We start from the raw sequence: 15914 nt of genomic DNA, 5'->3' as shown, positions 1-15914 counted from the left end.
GTGTGTATGCATGTACACTTGTCTGTATATATGTATACACACATATAAATATCATGGCACTATATGTAGGGTGAAAGTGAAAAATAAGGAGAGTTTACAAAATTAGATCCATACGATGACACATGGCTTTTTTTTTTTTTATTTTTTTTTTAAATTTTATTTATTTATTTATTTATTTATTTATTTTTGGCTGTGCTGGGTCTTTGGTTCGTGCGAGGGCTTTCTCCAGTTGCGGCAAGTGGGGGCCACTCTTCATCGCGGTGCGGGGACCGCTCTTCATCGCGGTGCGCGGGCCTTTCACTATCGCGGCCCCTCCCGTCGCGGGGCACAGGCTCCAGAAGCGCAGGCTCAGCAGCCGTGGCTCACGGGCCCAGCCGCTCCGCGGCATGTGGGATCCTCCCAGACCAGGGCTCGAACCCGTGTCTCCTGCATTAGCAGGCAGATTCTCAACCACTGCGCCACCAGGGAAGCCCCGACACATGGCTTTAACGACAGGGTAGGATTAAACCAATGTGATTTTTTCTTCACGTTTTCCATGATCACATTCCTCTGTCACTATTTGTCTTTAAATGACCGATTAGGCTGACATTATGTCTGTATGTGTTCATTTTTCCCCTCTGTGGAGATAGTAAGTGTAAATGTTGATTCTGCTATGGGTAGGTTCTCTCATGGGATGTATCAACTGCTTCTAAATATTTCTTTTTCCAGATAGGATAAATATTTGATCACATTTGAAGTACAGTAAAACTGGTTATCTAAGACCGTAGAGCTTAAAGAGTTAGCAACCGATGAATGAGGCAGTTTGGAAAGAATTTGGCAGGCAGAGGAGGAGGGAGGCGGGTCTGGGCCAGAAGCCAGCTAAGCCAGTGGGAGCGGAGAAGAGGGAGCGGGGGAGGGAGAGAAAAGAAAAACTGGGGCATATGAGTGGAAAGGGATCAATAAAATCAGGGACAGAGAATGTGGATGAGTGAACTGTAAAGGAAGGTGGCCTATAAGAACACCACACAGGCAGCAGTGTTAGGATCCCACTTGTGTGATCTGTTAGCTCAGCCCGATAGAATAGCTTGTCTTGCAAAGCAGTAGCCCAGCCTTCTGAGGCAAGAAGAGTCTTGAGAAAAATGGCTTAGAAAACTGAATGTAAGATGGAGAGAGTACATTAAGAAATTTTAAGTAATGAAATAGTACAGAATGACAAAGGGCTCCAACAATGGCGGTTCCATGAGGTAGATGAAATATCTCGGGAAATGCGTATGTTTCCAAGATCTGTCCTAACGTCATTATGATTATAACCTGTTGTGGTCTTACACCTGTGATCTCTTCTTACTGTAAGTGATGTTTATAGTGTAGCCTTCTAATTGATGTGTGTTTTGCAGCCATGCAAAGCTCTGAACTTCCTGCTAAATCATTATCAAGAGATTGCATTGGTATGTTTTATATATAGTGTTAATACATGTAGGTTTGGTTGTTATTCGTGGTTTATGGTGATCTCTTTTGTATTATTCCCTATTTGCTAAACGGATATCCCTCCCTAACACCAGGTGTGTCTGATTAGGTTGTCCGAGAGACCACCGAGTACACTACGTGCTGTTAGCACCCTCACTTTAAAACATGAGGAGTCTGAGTCTTGAAAATGCTCACAGCTGGTAGGTGGCAGAGCCAGGCCCCAAACCCAGGCTTACGAAAGATCTAGTTTCCTTTTAGGGCAGTGAAAATACTCTGATACATAATGTTGCATATATGTCATTATACATTTATCTAAACCTGTTCAATATACGACACCGAGAGTGAACCCAAAATGTACCGTTCTGGTGACTGATATTGATAATGGGGGAGGCTATACATGTGTAGGAGTAGGGGGCATATGGAAAATCTCTGTGCCTTCCCCTCAGTTTTATTGTAAACCTAAAACTACTCTAAAAAAACAAACTCTTTAAGAAGAAAAAAAAAAATTAACACCAGACCCAAACCTGAAAACTTAATCCCCTATTTCATTTAATATTCTCAAATAAAATTATGTCCGGTTGCATTGACCAGTAAAGCCCAATCATGCCCCACTCATTAGCCTAAAGCCTACCCTTAGGGGCGTGAAGCTGTGGTCAACAACACACGTGTAAGAGGCACCTGTGCCTTTTGTGCTTCAAGTTACCCCCACCCCCCACCCCATGCAGTTCATTCTTTGGCTCATGGATTTTGACAGGTCCCTTTCTTGGGCCCAACTTCTTGGTATTCCATCCTTCCCACTTCACTTAGTCCTTTTTCTAGTTCTTGGCTTCTTCTCTTGCTCTTCCCTGATTGCTTTTTGTCTAAGAGTGCTCACAGTGCTTCAGGTGAAGTGTGCCTTTTCTGTTTAAGTATTGGGCGTCTCCCAAGCCATCATGTTCATTAAAGACAATGTCAGACCAATTCTGGCGAAAACTTTGTTCACGCACTCAGCTGTTCACACGTGTCCTATGGGCAGGACGCCTTGGAAGAATGGTAGCTCACCTGCGGAGGTCTGGGGTAAGCAGGTTCGTGAAGGAGAGGCTCCGAGAGGATGTTCTGTGTTCCTTTCCTAGTTGGCCTGCTGCTGTGGGAATGCTGGCTGCTCCTACTGCTGCGGCTGCTGCCCCAAGATCCGCCAGTCCCGGAGCACCCGCTTCATGTACGCGCTCTACTTCATCCTGGTCGTCGTCGTCTGCTGCATCATGATGTCCAACACCGTGGCCAACGAGATGAGGGAGCATGTAAGTCACCCCTTCAACTCTTCCTACTCCTGACGAACGGTGGATGAGGGTGTGTGGGAAACATTCCGTTTAGAGGATGGGGCCCACCCTCCCCAGGGTGATTTAGGGTTATACCCGCTCTCCCTAAACTTCCCTGAAGCCTCTTCAGTGCTTTCCTTACAAGTGGGCGAACCCTTCATCATCTCTATCTGTAGTAGAAGGACAGATGCCATCTGATGCTTTTGGTGGAGAAGATTGTGTGTGTTGTCTTGGCCTCATTTGGGGTTTTTTTTTTGGTTTGTTTGTTTTCCTTTTTGGCCATGCCGTATGGCATGCGGGATCTTGGTTCCCTGATCCTGGTTCCCTAACCAGGGATCAAACCCACGCCCCCTGCAGTGGAAGCACGGAGTCTTAGCCACTGGACCGCCAGGGAAGTCCCATCTTAGCCTTGTTGATGGCCGTTCCTGACTAGATGTGTAGTCTTTTCTTGTAGACTTTTGTACTCTTTCCTTGTCCTAAAGCTGTCTGCCAGTGTCTTTAGTAGCAGCTGTTATATATAAACACTTAATGTGGTCAGTATGGTAAAGCCTACATAATCCCACAGATAATGAGGAGTGGGCTACTGGACAAGTTTTACTTTCCTGGACATGTCACTTGTGGGGTGGGTGTCTCCAGGGGTGAGGGATGGATTTGCTTCCAGCCATTTCCTGGGCAGTGTCTACAAAGGTATCCCTGGTACGTGATGCTGATAGAGACACATATAGGGCCTTTTTCTGGAATTTCCTCATAGTAGGCCTGATTATGGGGGGAGGTGTTGGGGGTTCTGAGGGAGCCCAATAAATAACACCATCCTTCCCCTCTGAGGTTTTGAACAAATTGACAAAAAAGACTACAATGTCAGCGGGTAGATGCCAAACATCACCTTTATCCCCCCGGAAGTTGATGTAAGACATTGTGACTTGTATCTGCAAGGAAGTGGTCTTCCTACTACTGAACCCCAAAATGAGTCAGACTTAACCCATCTGGGGACCCCACCTGAGCCAGGGAGCACTTCCTCTGCAGGGGCACAGTTTGCTGGGAAGAGCTGCAGGCGTGTTCTCTGGGGGCAGCTCTCCTCGGAGGGAAAGCGGGAGAAGAAAGGCTAGCCAGCCAGACCCCATTTGCCCCACAGCCTTAGTGCTAAGCACTGCATCTTCCTGGGGCCAGCAGAGTGAGGAGGGGGCGAGGTCAGGGCAGTGCCCTACTGGAAGCATGGAGATGGCATCACCAGGAGCAACTCCTGAGGAAGTGTTTGTTCTCCCCAACCTTCTGCTGAAACTACAGACTATGTTAAATGCACTCAAGGGCTTCAGAACAACCATGTTTTTAGAAGCACTTGTTATATTCTTATCCGTTAGTTAAAGTAGTCCCTTTGAAGCTTTCTGTTGGGTAATGCTTTTATAACTGTGGTGGTATGATCTGGAATATACTGGAACTAATGTGAAAACCTGTGAAATTTAGATTCTCCTCTGATTGCTTTAAACAGTGGATCTCTGCTCAGTAAGGCCCTGCAGTGGGAGCCATGGGGCATTCAAACTTGAGAGAAAAGGAGCTTCTAACCCAGAGACAGGTATAAAGTCTTCTGAGGCTTAAAACCAGGTAGAAGTTGTGTCTTATGGGAGGATGCATGAAGTGCTGTGGAAGTTTGGAGGCAGGGAGACCAAGGGCTAAGGCTGCCTTGTTCGTCTACACCAGGTCCTACTCCATCTCGGTGGTGTTTTCCACTCTTCTCTTCTTCTTAACTTGGTTTAATCTTAAATGCTTGTGATAAGAAGTTTGAGAGGAGGAATACTTGAAAGGGTAGATTTTAACTTTTATTCTGAAGGTCTGTTTAATCTCCCACTTCTTACATTAGCTCTTCAGGTAACTTAATGTTCTCTTTATAAATGAACAAGCATTGGCTTAAGGACCCAGTGTGGGGCTTCCCTGGTGGCGCAGTGGCTAAGAATCCGCCTGCCAGTGCAGGGGACACAGGTTTGAGCCCTGGTCTGGGAAGATCCCACGTGCCGCGGAGCAACTAAGCCCGTGCACCACAACTACTGAGCCTGCGCTCCAGAGCCCGCGAGTCACAACTACTGAGCCCGCGTGCCACAACTACTGAAGCCTGCGTGTCTAGAGCCCATGCTGCACAACAAGAGAAGCCATGACAATGAGAAGCCCGCACACGGCAACGAAGAGTAGCCCCCGCTCACCGCAACTAGAGAAAGCCTGCTCACAGCAACGAAGACCCAACATAGCCATAAATAAAGAAGGAAGGAAGGAAGGATGGAGGGAGGGAAGGAGGGAGAGAGAGAGGAAGGAAGGAAGGAAGGAAGGAAAAATTAAAAAAAAAAAAAAAAAAAAAAAGGCCCCAGTGTGTCTCTGTGATAGGAACTGCCAGTGTGTCCATGGTGCTCTTAAGAAGCTTTCAGTCTCCGTAGCATTAGCCTTTGGATCCCAGAAACACAATCTGAAACTACAAATGTATAGTACCTCTTAGAGATGAACCCATCAGAAACATTGTTACTGGAGGTAAAGATAATTTGGGAACCACAGGACCTATTCTAGGATATGACTTTCATAATAATAATTTTAACATTTGATTACCATCCAAGTAACCTGCCTCATGGAACAGTCCCTAACAACTCCAGTCAGTATCTGACTGTTCATAGAACATTTAAGAAACAGAAGATTTAAAAAAAAGAAAAGAAAGAAGGGAAACAGAAGGTGTTGACTGGTGTTTCTAGGGAAGGCTTTGTGGAAGAAGTGACTTGTGTGATAATGATGAATATTTCAGTTGCTAATATCTGTTGGGTGATACCATGTACCAGGTTTTATTCTAAGCATTTTACGTTATCATCTCAGTTCATGACCACTGTACTCACCTGTGCAGTATTATCCCTGCTCTACAGATGAGGAAACTGAGGTACTGAGTCATTTAAGTACCTTGCCCAAGGTCTCCAGCTCTAAGTGGTAGAGTTGGGATTTGAATCCAGGCTGACTGAGTTCTTAGTGACTAGGCTCTGTAGGTAGAATAAGGACAAGGCATGTGTAGAAGGAGAGGAAGGAGACATGGGCAGCTAGAATGACTTGCAGGAATTTCAGTGCCGAGGTGAGGCATTTGGCCGTGGTCTCATGGCAAGTGGGAAGCCATTACAGATTCTTGAGTAGGAGGCTGTTGTCATAGAAACAGGCAGAGATACTTAGGGAGGTGAGCCCAGCAGTGGTGTGTGTGCAGTGTGACTTGGGGTCAGAGCAGAGGAAGGAGGAAGGAGGAAGGGAGGGAGAGAGGGAAGGAGCAACCCTGAGGCCTCACAGAGGCTCTTGTAAATGTTTCTATGCCTGTCCCCTGAAGGTACTTATTTGAAAATGGTTTGGCTGGGCTTCCTGCATAGGGAATGAGGCCTCTGTTGGCGAAACCAACACTTTCCCATGTCTAAGGCCTCACAGGGGGCCAGCCAGCTGGTCACCAAGTCAGCTTGTTTCTGGGCCTATAGAATAGAGGCTGGCCTCACCCTCAGGCGGTGCTTGAGGACGGCCCTGAAAGGTCCCTTGGGGGATACACAGTGGGCTTCTGCTGCAGTCCTCCCTCCTCGTTGGCCTGGGGAGATGGTTGAGGGTGTGACAGGAAGAGGGCAAGCACGTATCCTTGCAACAGCCCAGATGGGAGAGCGGAATTGCCTCCTACTGGGCATCCTTGCCTTCCTGCGCGGTGGCCAGGGCTCCGTCCGAAGCCACGTGGCCTTTGGTGTGCGGATTGTGAACACAGGGCAGCACCTTTTCAGTTGTTTTCAGTTTTTGCCTTGGCTTCCCAATGCGGCCTGTGTTGTAGTTTGAGCGAGAGGGAACTGCAGAGAGCTGCTGGGCCAGACTTCGTCCCGCCTCTTCTCTCTCAGGAAACTCCTCTTTCCCATGAGAACTTTGGCTCTGCTGTGCTGGTTGAATGGGACACGATTTCTGTCTTCTCCTGGAGCATTTTTCCCATCTCAAAACATACCAGCCATTTTATTGCAGGTCATTCTTGTCAGTGACCATGTAATTCACGCAGGAACAGTCTCGAGATATTTGATGCTTGTGGAGATTAAAAATCCATTTTAGAATGTAGAACAGCAACCACAGAATGGGCGAGAGATTTAGGCCTCCTGACCGGCACCGCTAAATCAAGGTGTAGCTTCTGTGTGGAGACCAGCGATGACACTTTGAGTTTGGGCGTCCTAGGGAGCTGCGCGGGCATTCGGGGAGGGAGGAGAAAGGAAGGCTCTTCTTGTTTCCTGTGGGATAGGAGCCCCTAAGACTAAGCCTGCACTGGAAAAGGGGGGACAGGGCATCTATGTGGCCCTCAGGGCTTCTTCCCTGCGAGCTGTGTGCCAGGCCGAGGGAAGAAGAGCCCTTAAGGTTCCTGAGCAGAAGAATCCATTTTCTCCATCCCGCGTTCCCCTTGGTGCCCAGGCTGCTCTGAGTCATTGACATGGGTGGTAGGTAGCACCTGAATCTTTGCGTTTTTTTTTTTTTTTCTTCCAGAACCAAAACATATCTTCCACGTCGCGGAAGACGTGTTTGTGTTGTTGTTTTAGTGTGTTTCTTTGCTTGCATTTTAAATCTTGAAGAGTCATTCCTTGTATTGAGAGGAGAAGCTACTATGATCTTTGTTTTTGATAGCAATCTTTTTTTGTTCCTTCAGTTGTTTTACAAGGTGTTAACGTTTTGTTTGTACTCTTACTGAATCTCTTTTGGAGACATGGTTTGCTTTATACATTATTTTCTTCTGGTGGGTTTGGGTCAGTTTTCCCCTGAGTGAGTAAGAATGTGGAAATTGAATCATTCCTATGATTGGATGAAAAGAGCTTTTCCGTTCTTTTCAGCACAGGATGATAATGTTGCAGGGTAGAGTGGGCTTCAAAGGAGGGTTGGACGAGATCTGACAGGACCCAGAGGTGAGGGGGGCTGAGGGCTGCAGTCTCCTCAGTGTCGTAAAAGCAGCTTCTGAAGTCCATTCTCTCCCTGGACTTAATGAAAACCAGCTCTTTTTTTTTTTTTTTTTTTTAATTTTAAATTTATTTATTTATTTATTTATGGCTGTGTTGGGTCTTCGTTTTTGTGCGAGGGCTTTCTCCTGTTGCGGCAAGCGGGGGCCACTCTTCATCGCGATGCGCGGGCCTCTCACTATCGCGGCCTCTCTTGTTGCGGAGCACAGGCTCCAGACGCGCAGGCTCAGTAGTTGTGGCTCACGGGCCTAGTTGCTCCGCGGCATGTGGGATCTTCCCAGACCAGGGCTCGAACCCGTGTCCCCTGCATTGGCAGGCAGATTCTCAACCACTGCGCCACCAGGGAAGCCCTGAAAACCAGCTCTTGATGGTAGAACCCCTGATGCCCCAGCCTCCCCCACTAGCCAGTGCCACACCCAGAAACTTCAGGTGCACCTGGAAATCTCTTAGCTCAGGCATTGTTAAGTTGGCTTACAGGCTCTTGTTTGGCCAGCAGAGTTTTCTTTTTTTAATGTGCGTTTGGCTGCCTGCGGAAGGGGCTGGCATGCTGTAGCTCGCCACAGGCCCCATCACTGGATGTTTACTTACATCAGGTCCCATACATTTACCCTTACTTCTTGCCCCCCAAGAATAGCATTTGGATTTGAAACTCCTGAAATAGCTTAAACTCTTTGAGTTCACGGGTTTCTGAAAAGGCTGTAAATGTCAGAACGGACACCAGGCGTCTTACCCACCCCTGACGGTGAGCAGTAGGGAGGTTGCTGTGTGTGCTCGGGTGGTCTCTGCAGATGTTCACGCACAGCCCCAGGCCGGGGCTCGAGAAGCCTGTCTCTGCCGTAACTCCTCTACCCTTGGTATGCTGGAATCTGGCATTTTTATCCAAGTAACTATTTAGAAATTGTTCTGGTCACTTTGGTCCACTGGACTCAGTGGACCACTCAGTTTCAGGACTAAGTGGAGGTGGGACGCTGATTGGATCTAAATCTGCCCCTCCTTCAGTTACATTCCCAAGTTACAGTCATCACCTCCCCCCACCCCTTTAAAAAAATCTTAAGTAGGTATTCTACCTGCAATTTCTACAGTTATCATGAAGTCCAAAATTTGCCAGGGAAGGGGAACAGGGATGGATGTTGAGGCTGCCAACTGTGGATTTAGGCCCCTGGAACAGAGGTAGCAGGATGGGCTTAAAGGACTTTTCTCTATTTATTCAGAAAACCCAGTCTCTCTCAACACATTCCCTAGAGGGGATATATAAATTAGCTTTGGTCTGTATTTCTCAGTCATTTTCACTGTTCATTAGAAGGAGAAGGGGGCTTCCCTGGTGGCGCAGTGGTTGAGAATCTGCCTGCCAATGCAGGGGACACGGGTTCGAGCACTGGCCTGGGAAGATCCCACATGCCGCGGAGCAACTAGGCCCGTGAGCCACAACTACTGAGCCTGCGCGTCTGGAGTCTGTGCTCCCCAACAAGAGAGGCCACGATAGTGAGAGGCCCGCGCACCGCGATGAAGAGTGGCCCCCGCTTGCCGCAACTAGAGAAAGCCCTAGCACAGAAACGAAGACCCAACATAGCAATCAATCAATCAATAAAAATCTTAAAAAAAAAAAGAAGGAGAAGGAGTGGTAATGGGAAATTCATGTATATTAGCTGTATTAACATAAGATTATGTGGAAGTAGATGGATGAAAATAAAATAAAGGAGGACTGTTTATAGCCAGGCTCGTTCCGAGGCCATATCCACATCTGGTTATCCATCCCCGCCGATTGTAGTGGTCATTTCCTGGCCTGAGCCCTTCTCCTTTGCCTACTTTCCCTCGGCCGTGCTTTCATTTCCGGCTTTGGTTATTCCTAATGTTTATCTGCTGGTTGAGGCACACTTTTCTCAGGACAGTGCTGGGGACAGATCCATTTTCCCCCTTTTTTCTAGGTCCATTGCTGACCACATACTTTCCACGCAGGTCATAAAAGGGTTGGGTTTCTGCTCTGCATTCAGGCAGTCCTGATTTGACCCCACCAGGCTCCTTGATGTCCTGTTCCAGTTGTCTTATTTAGACTTGGATTGTCCCCGTGTCCCTAGCTTCACACATTCACTTCCCCTCAGACTTCTTTCTACAGATGACTAATCCCATGGGTGACCCCATGAGGATGCTGTTTGTACTTGTATGTCTCCCAGATGATACTCCAGTTTCAAATTCAGGAGTTCCCACAGTGTAGCAACTGTAGATGAACACAGAAGCTACTTTCCTTAGAGATGACTTAGATTTCAAAATGCTCTCCTGAGTACACCCTGTGGTCAGTTCACAGTGACATTTAACCATACTTCAGTGGTTCCTAGAGTTGACAGAGCTTTGATCCAGCATGTTAGAGATGCTGAAATTTGGTAATGAGCTACTCTACTTTTTTTAACCTACAGTATTAGGAATATGAAAACATTAGAATAAGTATTGGTTTTGGGAAAGCCCTCCCATTCCCGTTCCCGTGCCAGTCACAGGGGGTAAAAAAAAAAAAAATACATGAAACAAAGTTACTAGTTAAAGGATCTAGTTAAACAGGTAAGAAATGGAAAAAAGGATGCAGCTCCTATTCATAAGTGTTCTGCCCAGTGAAGAGACAGCAGATACTATGCGGTGTTAAGTGTCATGCAGAGAAAATATTGCTCTCTTTTTAGAGTATAATTTGGATAAAACATTATTTTAAAGTGGAAGAATCTTAAGTTATAATCCTAACCAACCCCCTCATTTGGCAGATGAGAGGATGTGGCGCAAGGCAGTGAGGTGGCTTGTCCAAGGCTGTGACACCAGATAGAGCTGGGACGAGGACCCAGGACTGCTGGTCCCCAGCCAGGGGTGCCCCTCCGGCCTGTACGACTGGGTTTGGCTGTTGCTCAGATGTTCACAGAAGTAGCAGAAGAAGCCTTAGCAAACTTATCCTTCCTCTTGATTCCTGATCTTTCTTCTGGACTTGGTGGTGAGGGAGAAGTATTTCCTCTGGAATTAGTACCACCTCGGGCCCTCAGTGGCTTTCTTAGCTTATCTTCCCCACTTGCCTCCTTCCCTTTGTAAAGCCAGGAGCTGGGCTCTAGGGATGATGGCTAGTCTGAAATAGAAAATAGGGGCAACCACAAATCCAGTATTTATTTATTCGTTGGCGTTGCATGTGAAATAGAACCTGCCTTCAAGTTGTGTTTGGTGTGACCATCTTTTCAAAGTAAACAAACAGCAGCAATGAAAAATATTCCAGTTTGATCCCAAACACCATGTAGTTTGTCGCAGCACAGAATGACAGGTATTCATGCTGAAGCTGGAAAGTCTGGCTCTTGTTTTGATCTTGGTCTTTACTGGTTGAATGTTAAGAGAACTGTGTACCTGAGACCCAGCATCAGGTGTTGCTATCGTGCATTGAAGTTCTAGGGAGTAGAGCTCTCCATTCTCAGCTGACATTTTATGCTTTTGTGTTAGAACAAGTGCTGAATTAGCGCCAAAGAAAAAATTGCTGACCCAGTTATTTGAGTCTGGAGTATTTTTTTTTTAATCCAGCTGAGATAGAATGCTTTTCAAAAGTCCTCGCTCTGAACAGCAGCTGAGTTCTTTGTACTGTTGTACCTTATATGTGTCCAGTGTATCAGCGAGTGTGTTTCTGAGGTTAAAGGTGGGCCTGGGCCATTGAACTTCAAGTTCTTTGTAGAACACGGAGGGAAAATTCTCACCGTGGCCTGATCAGAGCTTCCCTGGGGTGCGCTGGCAGTGAGGTTCCACCTCTTAAATCTTGTGGGTCCCCTCCTCTCTAAGTTGGGGTGACTCTGGGGACACATGTTTCCAAACAGTTTTATCTTAGGTCTCAAGTTCATCCAGGCGTAACACCACCTGGAGAAAACAGTCCCCGCAGCCCTCCCATCCCTCGCTTCTCTCATGGCTCAGGCCCCAACCTCCTGCGCTCAGTGAATGCGGGGAGAGTGATGGTGGGAAATAGTTTGGTTCTACAGGCAGTGATTTGAACTAATGTAAACCCTGCTGTGAGAGCCTTTTTGAGTCTGAACCAGAGACAAAGAGGTTTGATCCTAGTCCAGTAATACTGAGCTTGCCAGGAGCCAGAAGACAAGAAACAATAGTTATCGTCCTCGGTCTGGAGGATCCGTTACCCAGAAGCTTTGGGGGAGCGTCGGATGTTAACAGGATCTCTGTTTCAGGATCCATCCAGCTGTAGGAGGGGTACAGTGATAAGATGTGAGAACTGAAGTTTTCCTGACCCTTTTTTCTGTGACCATCAAAAGCACCCGTTAAGCAACTGTCCATAGACGGGACCGCGAAGCCCTCTGCAGATAAATGGGACAGACAAGAGCTTATGGTTGGAAACAGCTCTGTTATAAAAATGGGGCCAGAGGGAACAAATAGCACAATACACACCAGTAGCCTCAGATCGCTGGGAGCAGGAAATATAAATATTGTGAATAGTTGAGTCTTGATACTTGATAACAGAGTTTAAAAGGGTGATCGTGTTACTTGGTTAAGCTGTAATCCGAGTTCATGTTTTAAAATATCTTTTAAGTCACGTAATTGATTCCTTCCTCCCTTCCTCCCTCCCTCCTTTCTTTCCTGCCTATGTAAGTGCTAAGCACTGTGGCAGGTGCAGGGGATGTGGGTGTGAATAACATACAGTTGTCCTTAGAGAACTGGGCCTCAGGTGGAAAGTGTATAAAGAAGGTGCCCCCAGCGTTAGGCTGCATAGTTAAAAATAATCTGAATTCCGTTAGCAACTGTTGGAGATGGTGGTGTCAGCTTAGCTGTCCCTTCTGTTGACCTTTGGGGTGACGTTAGAACTCAGGAGTGCTTTTTCCCCGTCCTCATGGGAGACTGGGAGCCGAGGTGAGGAAGGAGGTTTGTACAAGGGACTGGAATGTGTTGCCCTCTAAAGCAGGGTTGAGCTTAATCACAAGGGGGGTTGGGTATTTGGGGGGGGGGGTGTGGTTTTTAAATTTCAGTGAGGCTGTTTATACTGTCTTAAAATTAAGTCTAAAATTATCTCTCTACATGCCGGCTTTCATCAGTGTGGGTTTTATTTTTGGTTCCACAAGCCATGTTTGTATAACAGATGTGAGGGTTTTTTCTACTATGAGGGCTTCTGACCCACAGAAAAAAAAGCATTGAACTCACAGACATGTCCTCCACCACCTCCTCCACAAAGCTTTTTTTTTTTTTTGCAGGCAGATAATTTAAAATCCTTAAGCTGCAGCTCTGAAAATGACATATGGTAGGTGTACGATTTAATTCTCTTAAAGCACAAGTTCCGCCAGTCATGTCTCTGCTGCTCCTTTGACTTATGATCTGTAGAGTAAGTCATCGCCAGTTGTCATTTGCCTTTGAGATGCTAATTCATGCTTCAGCGGCAGTTCAGCGCAGCTCCCCTGCTCTACTTCCTAGTCCTGGGCTGGGCGAACTTTTCCTGTAAAGAGCCAGCTAGTACACGTTTCAGCTGTGAGGGCCTTGTGGTCTTTAGCAACTACTCAACTCTGCAGCCAAAACAAAATGCCAGCAAATGAGCGTGGCTGTGTTCTCTATTTACATGAACAGGAGCTACCACACGCTGTCCTTTGCTTCGCTGGCCTATGGTAGACCTCAGTGGCCCTGTGCATGTCATATGCAATTATTCTCCCCTTCTCCCTGAAGGGGAAACTTGAATGGCCTAAACTTTGTGCTGAGGGTACCGGAGCTCCTGATTAAGTTGCAAGTAAATACTGGGCTGTGTGAGCTCATATGTACTGGGTTGACTAGGCAAGAACAATGTAGGGATAAATTCAATGTGACACGTTCAACAGTATGATGTCTTACTCTTCCTGGCCTTTTGAAATACATGGTAAATCATTCAAAGGTTAAAAAAAAAAAAAAATCAGTCCTTCTTTTTAGGTAGCCAAACCAAGCATTTTGGTGATTGGGAAGAAGTGGGGATGGAGAAAATGAGTGTGTGGGTACCCCAGTTCTTTGCTCCTTGGGGCCCCCAATTCCTGGTCCAGTGTAAAATGGGAAGGATGCTGGGCCAGAAACTGAAATTTCTGCCTGGCCAGGTTCTCAGAACTAGGATTGGGGAACAAGTGACTAGGGGCTCTCAGAATCTTGAGGGTATAGGTTTGGTAGGATTCAGTCTTTCGGAGGATATTAGGTTCTTGTGTCCCACCTAAGGCAAAATCATGGATAGTTGAAATTAAACCATGAAAATGCCTGAAATATCCATAAAGCAGAGCACACATGGCTTTGTGTGTACAGCATTTATTTCACTAGAAAGTTAGCTCCTTGTTAGCATGGATTTTTTAACCTGTTTTATTCACTGCTTGAATCTCCATAACCTGGAACAGTACCTGTACACAGTAGATATGAATGAGTCAGGCAATGAGCAAACCCTGTGCTGTGACGCTTAGGTATAGTTATATAATATATCGTGTGGGATGAAGAATACACACGTAAACTCTAATTTCACTGGGCTTTTTTTTTAAAATTTATTTATTTATTTATTTACTTTTGGGTGTGTTGGGTCTTCGTTTCTGTGCGAGGGCTTTCTCTAGTTGCGGCAAGCGGGGGCCACTCTTCATCGCGGTGCGCGGGCCTCTCACTGTCGCGGCCTCTCTTGTTGTGGAGCACAGGCTCCAGACGCGCAGGCTCAGTAGTTGTGGCTCACGGGCCCATTTGCTCCGCGGCATGTGGGATCTTCCCAGACCAGGGCTCGAACCCGTGTCCCCTGCATTGGCAGGCAGATTCTCAACCACTGCGCCACCGGGGAAGCCCCTCACTGGGCTTTTAATAATGATTTACAGAAAACAGCCATGAGCGTAGTTGGATTTGCATGTGATATGTCACCACTCTATTCCAGGTTCACAAGTTCAAGAGGGAGTTAGCTGATTTGGTACTCACTTAGGCCATAAGCACATCTTCCCACCGATGAGTGGTCTGACCAGAAAGCTCTGCCTGTTTAGACATTTAGTCCTCTTAATAGAAACTTCAGCATCTCTGTGTTCAGGAGGGAACTGTCAGTGGGCCTTGCTCCTCTCAGGGGGGCACAGAGTTCTCTATCACACCCTGCATTCTGTGGGAGGGAGTGTGGGCCAATAATCATATTTGCCATCTAAAACAAAGTCCAGACCTCCATAGCTGCAGTTTTGTCTCTGGGGTTAGGTGTGGATTTGTTTTCTGGACTCAGAGGGCCCCCTGTTTCCACCCCTTTTCTCTTGATTATGGGGGGCAGTGCTTACTGAGACGCTGACCCTAGGGGGGAGCAGCAGAGACTTTCCTGGCTCCGAGATGGGTGTGTGGGGGGCTCTGTGGGCATCTCTGTTCCTCTCTCCTGCTCTCCCTGCTCCCCCCAACCCTAGAGTTTTCAGAAACCCTCCCTGGGGAGAGTTTGGCAGTGTCTGTTAAAATTTAACCAATTTTATGACTCAGTATTCATCTTCTGGATGTCAATCCTCCTAAATGCTCTACATGTGCAGAGAGAGATATGCACAATATGGGAACTATCCATTGTACATTGTTTATAAGAGTGAAAACTCAGAAACAACGTAAATGTCTGCCACTAACGTCACAGAAACTAAATTACGATTGGTCTGGGTTGTGGATTTCTGTATAGTAGTTAAAAAGGGTGCAAATAGATTTATGTGTTGAACACGCAACAATGTGTGAGACGTAATGAGAGGGGAATAACACAGCAAAGGGCCTAAAAGGATACACATGAAAGTGTGACAGTGGTTCCCTCTAGGAAGCAGTCAGGTTAGGGTTGGAGTGATGATGGGCAAGGGGATTCAGTTACCTGTATCTGTTATAATTTACATTTTCTTTGGCAACAAGAATATAATTATGTATTGCTTGTATAATTGTAATAAATATATTTTAGAATGATGCTTGGACTCTTATGTTTGCAGTTAGATTTCTTGAAAGCAGGGGTGAAAGGGCTGCTGGGTTCACTCCCTGCCCGCTACCCAGCCCCCCTGACTGTCTCCTCTGCTCAGCCTGCAGCCATCAGTCTGGCTTCTGCCCCCATCTGCTCTAGAGAATATTCTGATCTCTGCCCCGGATGACTCTTTGTTGGCAAATCCAATCTGCGTGGTCATCGCATTGGTGGTATTTGACACACTCTGCTTCTTGAAAGCCTCCCTCAACTTCTCTCTGGTTCTGTACCTTTTCAGTTTCTTCCTTGGTTATTTTCCCCTTCTTCCCAGTCCCCAAATGT

The 15914-nt window shown here is 46.7% G+C and overlaps 1 protein-coding gene across 2 annotated transcripts in view; it reads left to right on the top strand.

Moving 5' to 3' along the window:
* Positions 1-15914, top strand: part of SERINC5 (serine incorporator 5) — an 88973-nt gene that overhangs the window by 35594 nt on the left and 37465 nt on the right. For both annotated transcript variants that reach the window (XM_007179778.2, XM_057540231.1), the window contains exon 2: positions 2556-2723. In XM_007179778.2, coding sequence (XP_007179840.1) covers positions 2556-2723 — 168 coding nt within the window. The remainder of the gene's footprint in view (positions 1-2555; positions 2724-15914) is intronic.

The sequence above is a fragment of the Balaenoptera acutorostrata genome, chromosome 2 (assembly GCF_949987535.1).
Source record: "Balaenoptera acutorostrata chromosome 2, mBalAcu1.1, whole genome shotgun sequence".
Classification (NCBI taxonomy): domain Eukaryota; kingdom Metazoa; phylum Chordata; class Mammalia; order Artiodactyla; family Balaenopteridae; genus Balaenoptera; species Balaenoptera acutorostrata.
This window is presented reverse-complemented; position numbering and strand designations above follow the sequence as displayed.